Source organism: Typopeltis vanoorti, chromosome 17 (genome assembly GCF_054136105.1).
Source record: "Typopeltis vanoorti isolate ZY-2024b chromosome 17, IOZ_Tvanoo_1.0, whole genome shotgun sequence".
In the NCBI taxonomy this organism is placed as follows: domain Eukaryota; kingdom Metazoa; phylum Arthropoda; class Arachnida; order Uropygi; family Thelyphonidae; genus Typopeltis; species Typopeltis vanoorti.
The window spans coordinates 31,086,484-31,100,893 of record NC_143565.1 but is presented as its reverse complement, the minus strand read 5'-3'; the positions used below and the strand labels follow the sequence as shown (position 1 = coordinate 31,100,893).

Sequence of the window (14,410 nt, the reverse complement as noted above, 5' to 3'; positions counted from 1 at the left end):
ATGCGAGGTGTGACAATTTAATTCCCAGAATGCACCTGTAAAAAAACTTGCATTCAGAACTATACATTAGTGGCTACTGTTGCCTTCGAAGTAGCCCCCTTGTGCCTTTATACACTGGTTAAGATGGTGTTAACATCTTTGGAAAACAGGCCCGGAACCCTTTTTCCGGAATAGTCATGAGTTCCTTTATCACATTATGCAGGATATCAGCAATGTCAGAAAAATCTTCATCCATTTGGCGCGGTCTTTAATTTTGGAAACAGCCAGAAATCACAGAGAGCTAAGTCAAGTGAATAAGCAAAATAACGTAATTTGGTAATTGATTTTTTTTTTGGCCAGAAACTCTCTCACAATGAGCACATTGTCATGATGGATGATCCACTTGTCAGGCCACAATTCAGGTCTTTTTCTCCGAACAAAATCTCATAATCTTTTCAGCACCACTAAATAGCATTGTTGGTTGACAGTTTGTCCCTGTTCAATGAATTCATAGTGGACTATCTTCTTGTGATCAAAGAAACACACCAGCATGGTCTTGAACTGCAAATTTGATATGCATGCTTTTTTTTCAGATGTGAACTCTGGGTTTTCCACTGCATGCTCTGGCATTTTGTTTTGGGATCGTACTAGAAGCACCAGGTTTTGTCATCTATAACTACTCTAGGAAACGTGCTTATTTGCAGAAAGATCAGTAACAACTTGAACCTGCTGCTTCTGTTCGTCTGTCAAGATCCAAGGCACAAACTTCGCAGAAATCTTTTGCATACCCAATTCTTCAGTTAAAATTATCCTGACTGTTTCTTGATTTATTTGCAATTCATCAGCCATTAATCACACACTAAATCTTACACTCTGTTCATATTTGCGCCTGTCATTTTTGTTTTTGGCTGCACAATTCTGGGGTCATCTTTCAATTCTTCTTGCCCACCTTTGAATCTCTTATGCCACTCAAAGACACTTGACTTTTTCAGAGCATCCACATCATATGCCACTTTCAACAGCTCAATGTTTCAGTAGCAGTTTTGTCGATTTTCACACAAAATTTGATGTTAACACCCTGCTCCAAATTTCGAACACACATTTTTACACCAAAGTTTATATACAGATCTCTATTGTTTTTGCAATAGCCAACTAGCAAATGGCTCTATCAGCTTGAGGTTTATGCATGCATTAGTTAAAACATGTACATTACTCACATGATTCCAACCAAATCACCACATAGGTGAAAATACACAGCCATTCCGGGAATTAAATTGTCACACCTCGTATATCATAATATAACAAACACAACCTAATGTCTAATAAAACATTTACCAACTACCATATCACTATTCGTGATTTATAAACAATTTATATTTGTAATGCTTGTACATTTTGCATTTGTAATACTAATGATTTATAAATTAATTACAAAGGTGCCATTTCATAGATTAAAAAAAAAGTTTTTCCTGGCTTTTACAAAATCCTCTCAGCAATTTCTGTATTTTCAAAATGGTTAAACCTTTCAAACCTTTACTGAAGAGGGATTATGGAAATAGCACAGTCTGATGTTTTGCTTGCTTGTTAACTGATGTGTAATTTAGTATCATTATGCAAGAGAAAGTTCTACATTTAATATCATAACAGATGTGTAACTCAGAATTAATGTCCCATCAAAATCATATCATTAATGCCCAACATTAACAACAGCCATCCATTTCCAACTCAAGAAGCAGTCATAAATCTACTACAATAATCTCATTTATCCAATCCTTTAATTATCAGAACAGTGACCTTAGTCAAAACTGGTAATTAGTTTACGGAATTAACAACGCATATAAAGTATATTAATTAAAGGTAACTTTAATGAATAACTTCTATATTTCGGCAACGTCACATTGCCATCTTCAGGAACATAAAGATATGGTATGTGCACGCAGGCACTAACACAAAGCAAATGAGGAAGAAAGCAAGAAACTAATATTGTTCCTAAAGTCCTAATGGTGCCTCTTGCAGGCTAATTTGGTAGTCTTGGCAGTTGGGCTGAAGTTCTCATAATGTAAGTCTCCCAAATTTGGGATAGTTTCATGCACCCAAATTTGTTGAGGTTAAGGAACGTTTTTTAGAGCTGCTGAAGATTCTTTGAATAATCTTTCGTATTTAAATTTGCTGCGATGAATTATTTTTGTTTTCTTCCAACGAATTTTATGGTGGGTATCTAAGGCATAGTCTGACAGCCCAGAGCGGCTGTACTGGTGAAACCGGATGTAGTCTTGGTGTTCTGAAATCCTGATATTTGTTGTTCTGCCTGTTTGGCCAAAGTAGGACAATTTGCAGCTGCAAGAGACCTGGTATACACCAGGTAGGTCTAGGGGAAGCAGTTGGTCTTTGGTAGAGCAGATAAGGGATGCCAACTTTTTATATGGTCTGTAACAGGAAGTAAGGTCATATTTTTTGAGGATATTGGTTATTTTCTCCAGAGGTGCCCTGGATGTAGGGGATGGTGATAGACTTGGTGTAATCTTTATTGTGGAGGGGGGAGGGGGGGTTGTGGTTTACTGGTTTTAGTATTTTTTGGATTTTTTTGGGGTTATAGCCATTGGCTAAGAAAGTGTTGAGGATGTGGTTTAGTTCAGTAGTTAGGGCCTTGTCATCTGAGCAGATTAATTTTGCCCTGTTATATAGTGTTTTTATAACCCCATATTGTTGTGAGGGGGGGGGGGACTGCTGGTGAATGTATCTGCCAGAATGGGTGGGTTTTCTGTGAACAGAGAAAACCAAAGATCCATCAAGCTGGCGGGTGATTAAAGTGTCTAGGAAGGGGAGGGTGTTGTTTTCCTCTTTTTCTAAGGTGAACTGGACTCTGGGGTGCTGGTTGTTTAAGTGTGATAGGAAGGAATGGAGAGTGTCTGAGCCATGTGGCCAAATAGCAAACACATCATCCACATAACGAAGCCAAATAGTGGGTTTTTGTGGGGCGGAGTTTAAGGCTTTCTCTTCAAATGTCTCCATAAAGAAATTGGCCAAGGGTGGGGAAAGCGATGAACCCATTGCTGGTATTATATCTTCAGAGCACAAGAACAGTTTGTCACAGTACATAAAACAATTTGTATAATAGTGGGACTAGTTTAAAAAATTGTAACAGACAACACAAGGAACTGATGTCCTAATTAGGTGCAATCTATGCTGTTAAAAGAGAGAAGTATTAATTAGATCTTAATATGACTGTCTCCCAGATTTTATTATTATTATTTTTTTAATTTATACAGCCATATTTGTTTAAGGTTTGGAATATGGTTTAAAACTGCTGTTGACTCCATAAGCAATCCATAATTTAGTTTATTTAGTCTATACAATTATTTAATCTAGTCCCACTGTTATACCAAACTGTTTCATGTACTGTGACAAACTGTTCTTGTGCTCTGAAGATGCTGGATATAATACTAGCAAAATATCAACTAATAATTTAATAAATATTAATTGTTTTCTTATCATTCTGTGTTGTAATCAATATTGTGAAAACTTAATTAACATGTATTACCAACACATAAGCCTTCCCATGCATATGAAAGGTAAGTTTTCCTATTATCTCAAATCATTCCAGCAACTTTGAAGCAATTTACTTTTTCTGTATTTCATGAAAACAAATGAGCATCACTTTGAAAAAATTGACCTAGTGATTAATTACTTCATTCATACATTCACCAATGAAACTGAGTAAGGATTAATGCTAGAGTACAGGCTGCATGACAAGAATAATTTCAAATGTCACTCCTTATTAGCTATAACTAACTCCTTCTCAGCACAATTAAATGACATTAAAGTATATTGTTTTCAATAAATGTGACATCTCAATACAGATTGTATCAACATTGCCAATCAAGTTATTCTATCATCTGGCTAACAAACAACATGATTAGAGAAGTTTTCTGCTGTTTTAATATTCATTTTCCTGAAATAACAGCATTTTGTTTTGGAAATTCTGCTGAGTGAAGTAAAGAAGTTTTATTTATGCCATAATCATAGAAAATAATGTCAGACACACACATAACTGCTTAGACTTTAGAAACCTAAAAATAACTACAGTAGTCTTTATCCTGTCCTTTATCCTTTATCCAGTCTATCTCATCCTGGGATGGGATGAATAGACTGGAATTTGGGAAAGGATAATAGTTACCAGTTCAATGTATCAAAGTGTAAAGTTATGCATTTAAGATGATATCAGCATTGGCTGGACTGGAGTATGATGCACATGGGTACAGAATGGCTTTGTGAAGAGGAATTCTTATTTCACTCACTGACTCAATCTACAATAAAGTGACAGGGATATAGTTACATTTTGACAACACAAGACATTGTTAAAACAAGATACAAGATTATAAAAAAAAAAAGAAAAAGAGATACAAAGTACAAGATAAAGGTTTCTTGGAACAAGTCTCACTTGCTGACATGGACAACTGGATGGCTTAGACATTAGAGAATAGTATACAGAGGGAATGAATCAAAGAGAAGGTAGGTAACAGTGGTGTGTCACCAGGCTCTATACTCAGGCTGCAGCTACCATTCAGTTTATACGTGAATGAATGATTTGAGTGAGGGGAATATCCAGTTTGCCAATGATACTAAACTTGACAGCACAATAAGTTAAGGTGATGTTGAGACCCTGCAGGATGGTAGAAATAAATGGCTGGTTAGGCAAAATATAATTATTGCCCAATCAAAAATATATAGTTATACACTTTGGGATTTAAAAAAAAAAAAAAACTAGATATTACATAGTTAGGACATGGGACATGCCTAGCCCCAAACTGATATGGTTAGGGACTTAGGATTATGGTAGATACTAAAATAGTTGAATTGCTATGATTTCTGAACTTTATCTTAAAACAAAACTCTGATTTTGTGAGGCTAATTTGGCCTTACAAAATCCAGCTTGTTCTTCCAAAGTTTCTTTCCTATTTTTTTTTTTTTTTAAATCTCTATGAGAATACTTGCCTAAATGTGGTGAGAAATGTGTCACCAGAGTATTTATTTCTCTGATTTTTAAAAAAATTTCCATATATTTTTAATTTTTGCTTTATTTCCTTCAGGTAAAAAATTTTTTATGCATTTTTAATGTAATTTATGCTACAGTTCAGCTTTAAACTCCTTTTGTAATTTATTATTCTTTTATAAGTTTGATTCATTTATGACAAATGAAAAGATCAAGAAACATAGAGAAAATGTAAAGAATGTCTATTTAGGATGGAAAGTTATTGGCTACTAAAGGATGTGGATAGATATAGGCCGTGGGGGGGGGGGGCCTAGATGCAAGATGGAAAGACCAGTGAAGCCAGAACAGGCAAATGTCTGATCGTTGAAGAGAAGAAATAGTTTGATTCCTCTCTTAATTTATTCTTTTCTAAGTTCAATTCCTCTTGTAATTTATTATTATTTTGTGAGTTAGGTTTATGATTTTATATTTACCAATGTTGACACATCAAATGTACGTTCCAAAAATTTAAGTTAACAAGACAAGAACATGAAGATCTTTCCCAAGGTATGTCTGAAAATACATAATTTATGTTGTTATACTTTTAAGGTTCATTTATGTTTTAATTTTCATTCATATAAATCACAAGAAAAACCAGTGTTTCTATACTGGAGTGCCCCTTAAGAATATAAACATTTCCAATATTATATTGCTTGCATAAGCATTATGTGGAACACAAAGAAGAGGAAATTCCTCCAATTCTCACATGGTTTTATTTCATTTTAATACAGATGACAGCTACAAGAGCTCTACTCTTGTAGAATTTGATCTAGAATTTGATCTGATTAGACCTTCTGAATTATACAACGGAGCCTCCAATTGCCTTTCCAGTTTTCACATTTTTAGCAACTTTCTATCTCAAGCATTGATTTGGACTCCAAAATGCATTCCCAGCTGTATATTTTTTACCAGTATTTTATCATCAGAAATATAGGATATCTTCAGTTTTTATATCACCTTTACCATCATTTTTAAGCTTTTTATGATATTTACTTCTATCTTCTCTTACCAAAGTGTTCTCATGACTTTTGTTTAGTCTTAACAAAAAGTTAATAGATCTATTTTTCTCTGTATACCCTTAAGGTATATATGCTGACTTACTGTTCAATATAATTTCTTTTCGTGGACTGCTTCTTAAACTTCTTCAAACCATCCATTAAGTTCTGATTTTTCTGTCAGTGCAAATGACTTCACTACATGCCTTTCCTGGTGGAATGCGAAGGCAAGTTCAATGTTTTCTTCAGATTTGCCACTAACTCGTTTACTAACAATCTCTTTTATCTTGAATAATATTCATATATTTGGGTCTATGGCTTATCTGTGATAGCTGCTTGGCTGATCTGCTTTAAAATTTTAATGAATGTTTACTTTTTAATATGATATTCATTTTTTATTCTGCTCAAAACTAAATGGTAATCACATTTTATTTCAAATTTCTCTGCATATTCACCTGAATTAGTGTGAAGATACTACTATCAACACTAAAGTAGTCAATAAGACTTAAATGTTATATTTTCTATCTCCACTCCACACAGGATCGTAACAAAATTCACCAATATTTCTCTGTCTGGAATTCACTTCCTGCTCAGCTACATTTTCCAAAGATTCAATTGAAACGATACATTTTGTTCTGTTTAAATCTTTTGTATTTCTTTTTCATATGTCCACTTCTGACATGCATGGGAGTAATGCTGGATGATCTCCATGACAGTTGACACACTTGGCTTTCTTTACAGAGCAAGTTTGTTATGCCCTTTATTTTACTCTTTACATTGAAAGCATCTCAGTGGATTAGAGATGTACAGGACACTCGAGATACCCTGTTTTTACAGATGATGGAGGCTTAGGTGTATTAAAAAGTAAGGATGATGTTTCTAGTTAGAACCAGGCGACCATCCCTAAGTATTAGGATGCAACTCATATCTGTCACTCCATGATCTTTAAGTTCTGAGAGTATCTCTATCAGGAAGATAAAGGAGATCCCATTCTGATATCACTCCTCTACAAGAATTGAGTGTTTTATGAGATGTTACTGTGATTAGTATTCCACCCATTGATGATGCTGACATGTTTCCACAAGGATATCACCAGAATGTAGTTTCTTGACTGTTTTGGTAGAACCTACAAGTCCTTCTAAACCGTGCTCAAAAAAGACATTTTCCCTATTGCAAATGAGAAAAACTGGTATCCTCATACTGGTATCATATTCTTTTGTTTCTTACTTCTGTTATCAAATGATGTATCTATGGTATCAGTACTTGGGCAGGATAAGGACCCTGAAATATTTGCAGGTGAAGGATTCAGGCTCAAGAGATTTTTTTGTTCAGTGCCAGACTAACACAACACTTTCATGTTTTAAGTGTGTGTGCCTATAGCCTGTCACATCATGAAGCTTCACTTCGAGAAAACAAGCTTTTATTATTGACTTATCTGGCACACCACAGAGCAAGATCTGTTATGCTCTTTACTCTTTACATTGAAAGTATCTCAGTGGATTAGAGATATATCAGAGAGGATGATGTTTGCCTATTGGAACCAGGCAACCATCCCTACGTATTAGGATGCACCTCATATCTGTCACTCCATGATCTTTAAGCTCTGAGAGAATCACAGAATCACTGCATATCACTATAGTTCTTTTACTCTTTTCTGTTCTCTACACCTTCCTTCCCTGCATATATTTTGTCTGCTTTCTCAGCATTCTTGATTCCTTCTTGGCTTATTAAACAGTTCTGTGGTATCTTCAACATCCATTTTGTATTATGAAAGTACTTAGTGTAACCATGAGATTGTTTTCATCAATATTGCACTCTTCAGTTTCTCTCTCCCACTCCCAATACATCTCTATTGCATATCTCGCACTCTTTGCTCTTTCACACCTTTACAAGTGCTATACACTACACTACCAGTTTGTTTTCATTCATACCATATTATTAACTGCTCATTTCTGCTTACCTGATCCTTTGTCTTATCCCGCTTGCATTTGTATTCACAACTCACATTTCTCCATCTGCTAATTAGCATGCTCTAACAAATGCTCTACAAGAATTGTTTTATGAGATGTTACTGTGATTAGTATTCTACCCATTGATGTTGCTGACATGTTTCCTATCCTTTCTTTCATAAACTACTTACATTTGCTAACAAATGCATCATGCATGTCCCACTTCATTTAACCTTTGACATAAGTAGTTGGATGTTAATATTGTTATGTCAATACCTATACTAACTAATTCTACAATTATATATAAAAGATCCACACACACAAACTATGCTCACTTTTAATTATAATACTCAAGCTAAACATAATATTTAATATTAACAAAAACTTATCCTCTTGAAAACAAGAAATACATGACTGCAATAAACAAAAATAAATAAAAATAATAAAATAAAATAAAGTACTAAGAACTCTCAAACCTATCTTTGTATAATCTTCATCAATGGAATCCTGTTTAGGAAAAGAATATCGATGTTACCATCACTGGCATGCACTTATGATCATCTTCCAAGATCTGTCTATTGACAGTCTGGAGATGGCTGATTAAGCAGATACATGTTCAAGCTTGACCCTTCATGATGGAATTGCATTTCCAGAAGGTATAGATGGTCAAGAAGCATCTCTTCACGCAATCCAATACATTTAAAAAAAAAAAAAAAATTGCACTGAACTGCAGGAGACACAGTTTCAAAATTAGCTATATAAGGATTATAAAATAGTAGACCAAAGAATCCGGCCAACCAATGACTTCACAATGCTTGCTACTGACATAAGAGAACAATGCAAAAAAATAAATAAATAAATAAATAAAATAAAATAAAATTTAAAAAAAAAAACACGTGGTAAAATATTATGTGAAGAGAATAATAAAAACGATGAAAGTGATAATCCTATCTCATTCAAAATTGCTATTTTCTGTATAGAATAAAGAATTTAAAGAGATTTTTTGCATACCACCTTAGATGAAGGAATACTACACTGGCTGATTTCTTTCTGAAATAAAACTTACTTTAAACTGCTCTTCTGAACATATTAACACCCTGTGGTTCCCTGTCAGTTCTGGAGCTTTGGACCTATTGTTCTTGACCTCTAATGGCTCAGGTAATGGATACCCATTGCCATCCATTATTTGAATGGCAATAACCGGGGCTCTGTGTTTCAGTTGTATTTCTTTACCTGCAAATATATATTAGGCAAGAAATTAACATATATAAAGCAAAGGATTAAAATGAAAACTTTTATTTCTAACTTTTTATTAATTCTTTAAAAAGTGTACTCAGATTATTGAAAATGAGAAATTGTCCTATCATGTATATACTTATACTCCTATAATTATGAAATGCTCAAATGAATTTATAAGCACTTAACTTTGCTATAATATTGTAGATCTTCTGCAACTTCAGGGTGTTTATCATTTCTTCAATTCTTATAAAATTATATTATAAAATTTAATTAATAGAAATACATTTTTATGTTGCTCCCATCCACGAAAGGTTTATTTCTATACCTGTAAAATATTCATACTGTGGTTGCTTTTTTTTATTTTTACTGATTATATATATATATATATATATATATATATATATATATATATATATATATATATATATATAATTCAATTCTTACCTAGTCTGTAAACCCTGCTCAAGAAACCAAAGAACTTTTTCACGCAACTTCAGTCCTCCAATAAGCATGGCAGCATTATCACACTGGGTGATGAAATTCATCTCTCACTCAAAGATAACAAATATCCTTGCAGGCTGTGGGATTCAAACCTGCAGCAAGTTGGTTGGAAAGTGGTTATGCTAACCACTCAGCAACCAGGCAGGCATATTTACGAAATGCTAAAACTTTGGGGCATAAGAAATATAGCAATTCTGCACCTGCTTTCTTTTAGATCTACAGTAACATATCCTTATGAGTAACTTCTGTCCCTAGAAGTTACACATTATAAGGGGATTAATGAGAAAACTTTTAAGAAAATCATTGGAATGAGGTTTGTAATTTAATTCTTAGTTCTATTTCAGTAGTAGTACTACTACTACTGAAATAGAATACTGCATATGCCACAGAAAAATTGGATTAAGAAGATGAGAGATGGGGGTTGAAGAGAAATTGCTTATAACTGTGGCATTACGACCTGAAATAATTTATGCTGAGTTACCACATTTAATCTAAAAGGCAATGATATTCATGTGCAAAGACAGTTCCACAAAATGAGTTAAGTTTTTTTTTCTGAATTTATGGTCAAAAACAACTAATTTCAAAAAGTAGTCACTGAACCGAATCCTTACTAACACCCACATTTTGAAATATTCATTTTCAGGCTTTAAGACCAAAACAACTAATTTCATATTGTGAAAAAGTTTCAGGATATTTTTCTATCAAAAAACTTTCTTTCAAAGATACTAAACATAATTTATTTCTCAAGAGAGAAAAGTTATCATTTATTTCTTTGTGAGAAACCCACATCCTTTTTAAAATTTTTGATTAAGTATGCAATGTAAATGTGGGTAGGCCATTTTTTTTCTCAACTTCCACTTCATTAGTTTTGTGATGGTGCTGCATAGCATAAGATTTAATTAATTTATTATTATTATGGGCAACTCCAGGGAGTCCTTAGACTCATCGAGGGAGGCCCTAAACATCATGTCCACACAACTATACGACATTCTCACAGTATCTGTCATACCTTGCCTTGAACTCACTCACCGTCATAGCACCCACAACAGACTCTGACAGCTTATTACACTCATTTACCACTCTAAAAGTAAAGAACCGAGCTCTAACACCCCCTGCTAACCACACTCTTGCCCAGCTTCCATAGGTGTCCCCTAGTTCTCCCATCACCAGACCTGATCTCAAAAATATCCTCTGAATTAATCCTATAGAAATCCTTTAGCAATTTGAATGTCTCAATCATATCTCCCCTCTTCCGCCTATCAACCAATTTCTGCAACCCACAAATCTTCAACTTGTTCTCATATGGTTCATTCCATAGACCTGCTATCATCTTAGTCACTTGCCTCTGGATCCTCTCCACCTCCTCCCCATCAAGAAGGAACCTATGTGACCAAATCTGGGCACAGTAGTCGAGATGAGGTCTTATCAAAGCTCAGTACAGAGGTACAATAACTTGCTTGTCTCTGCTCTCGTCAAGGTATTTTTCAACAACCAAGTGAGTTGATGAGCTGATTTAGCTACTTTTGCAATGTGCCCCTAAACTTCATCTCCCTAACCACCAACACTCCCAAGTCCCTGGCCTCATTAATCTCCTGGAGTACAGTTCCACCAATGTGGTATACTGCTGCTAATCTTTTCACCCCAAAATGCATAACCTTACATTTTGTCAAATTAAATTGACATCCGTTCTCCTTAGCCCAGAACTCCAATCTATCCAATTCATCCTGCAAGATTTTGATATCTTCTGCATTCACTATCGCCCTACCCAACTTTGCATCATCAGCGAACAAATGAACTGTTCCTCTTAGATCCTTCCCTATATCGTTAATGAACAGATTAAACAGCAGTGGTCCAAGAACAGAACCCTGCGACACACCACTAGTCATAGGCCGTCTTTTGAACTCTACTCCTGAATAAACTATTCCTTGATATCTCTCCATCAACTAACCACCCATCCATCTCACCAACCCTTTATCCTTTCCCATATGTTGCAGTTTACGTATTAGAATTCAATGTGGTATCCTGTCAAAGGTCTTAGCCAGGTCCAGCAGTATCACTGTAAACCTATTACCCTTATCCAGTTCAGCCATCACTGTGTTATAAAACTTGAGCAAGTTACTGAGGCATGATCTCCCTTCACAAAGCCATGCTGTCCCCCGTACAGTATCTCATTTTCATCAATCCATTCCTGTATTTTTCCCTTGACTACTTTCTCCAAGACCTTGACAACGACCCCTGATATGCTGATCGGTCGGTAATTTGCAACCATAGTCTTGGATCCTCCTTTATGCAGTGAAACTATTTTCTCCTCTTTCCACACCTTCGGGACTAAACCAGAACCGAGACTCAGATTAAACAACATGGTCAAGGGCACTGATAATTCCTTAGCCGCTTCACGCAAGACCCGTGCCGGTATACCATCCAATCCCACAGATGTATTCACATTAAGGTTCTGTAATAGACTATTCATCTCCACTTCACTCGTCACAATTCCCGTATAAAGTAATGGTTCCTTCATTTTTTCAATGTCACCACCTGGATGATATACTTTTGCAAAGTGCTCGCTCAGTAACTCCACTATATCGACCGATTCAGTGACCTCCTTACCATCGTCATTCCTTAAAATCATTTTGCCGTGTACAGTTTTTTTCTTGCTTGCAGCATATTGAAAGAAATGTTTATGATTCTCTTTAGCTTGCATAGCTAGTTTCCCTTCATAATCCGCTTTTGCTTTTTTTACCACACTCGTTACCCTTCTGGCCTGCACTTTATACTGTTCGTGTGCCTGTAGGTCACCCCTTTCTTTAAATTCCCTTCACAGTTGTTTCTTTTTTTGCAGCTCAAGCTTAATGGTGTTATTCATCCATTTAACCCCTACTTGTTTTACTATTTGGACCCTAGGTATACAATCAACCATAACCTCCTGTAAATGCTCCTTGACCACTTCCCATGCTCTATCGACATCCAGCCCTTGCAGCTGTACATGCCATGGCACTGATCCAAGCAATCTCCTAAGCTTGTCATACTTGCCAGCACAGTAATTCCACATATACCCTGTCTTAATCGAAAATTCCACACCTTCAGCCACCTCCCAGGTCAAGGCCTTATGATCACTCTCACCAATAGGTGAGAGTGATCATAAGGCCTTGACCTGGTCATAAGAGTGGTCATATTCTTGTTTAAGTTAAGGGATATATATCCCACATCGTTTCATAGCCGAATAAGAAACTCAAAGAGTTTCATGCCGAATATAGTAGAAACTATATAAAGTTCGCCGATTCCAAGCATAAGCAAATACCTGGATACTGCAGCAACTGACCCTTCAGGTAGTGCAAGCTGAGGCAACTCATGTCTAAGGTGGAGAAAGCTCCGATCACTATTCTTGATATTTACCCATACTGTGAACTTAGCTCCTAAGGAGCTGTATTACTGTTCTACATTATGAGAGAAGGTCACTACTCAGACCGGTTTCAACCTTTATTGAGGTCTCATCAGTGAGTAGGTAGACCTAGTTAATATCAAGTTTGTAGCGAACAGAACTTACCACCCTTCTATGAGTATTGCCAAGAGGTATGTCTAATAATTTATTAGGACACCTCTTGGCAATACTCATAGAAGGGTGGTAAGTTCTGTTCGCTACAAACTTGATATTAACTAGGTCTACCTACTCACTGATGAGACCTCAATAAAGGTTGAAACCGGTCTGAGTAGTGACCTTCTCTCATAATGTAGAACAGTAATACAGCTCCTTAGGAGCTAAGTTCACATTATGGATAAATATCAAGAATAGTGATCAGAGCTTGTTCCACCTTAGACATGAGTTGCCTCAGCTTGCACTACCTTAAGGGTCAGTTGCTGCAGTATCCAGGTATTTGCTTACGCTTGGAATCACCAAACTTTATATAATTTACTATATTCAGCATGAAACTCTTTGAGTTTCTTATTCGGCAATGAAACGATATGGGATATATACCTTAACTTAAACAAGTTATATGTTGCCGAATTGAAGCCTTTGGCTCTTCATATGTCTAATGGTCATTCATTACAGTCAAATTCTGAGATGCTAGTACCAGGTCAAGCACTCTCACACCCCTAGTATTTTCAATTACATGCTGTCTCAGATAGTTATCCCTTAATAATTGAATAAAACCAATTTCCTTCCTCACATGTGTCCTCTCCTCCATCCAATCAATGTTACCATAGTTGAAATCCTCCATAATAATTACTCTCCTTCCATCAATTTGTTTATGCATACTAACTCCAATATCTATTCCATCACCTGGTCTATAGCAGCACCCAACTGTATATTTTATTCTGCCAGTCTTAATCTCACACCAAATAGCCTCAAATGATCTCTTTTTACTATCCTGCAATACAACTTCAATTCTTCTTGGCTGCAGTTCATCAGCTATCATCACACCCCTCCCCCCATTTTATTCTCTCTGTCCCTCCTAAACACACTATAACCTACACGTTCTATCCCACTAACTATATCATCTTCCGTCAGTCATGTTTCACTAATGCCAATAACCTGTGGCCAGGAAGAGCCAATCAAGGCCAAGAATTCTTCCTTCTCGTTCCTAATACTCCTGGCATTAGTATACATGAAATGCAGTGATCCCTTTGTCCCACCCCTATCTTGATGCGTTATTCTAAATATCCCATTCCCATTTTTTGTCCTTAGTACTGGCTCGGGTACATTATATACATTCTCA

At 35.7% G+C, this 14,410-nt stretch overlaps 1 protein-coding gene across 4 annotated transcripts in view; it reads right to left on the bottom strand.

Moving 5' to 3' along the window:
• l(2)gl (LLGL domain-containing protein l(2)gl) overlaps positions 1-14,410 on the bottom strand; it is a 437,582-nt gene that overhangs the window by 75,429 nt on the left and 347,743 nt on the right. For all 4 annotated transcript variants that reach the window (XM_090407678.1, XM_090407677.1, XM_090407680.1 and 1 more), the window contains exon 19: positions 9,022-9,188. In XM_090407678.1, the coding sequence (XP_090263804.1) occupies positions 9,022-9,188 (167 nt within the window). The remainder of the gene's footprint in view (positions 1-9,021; positions 9,189-14,410) is intronic.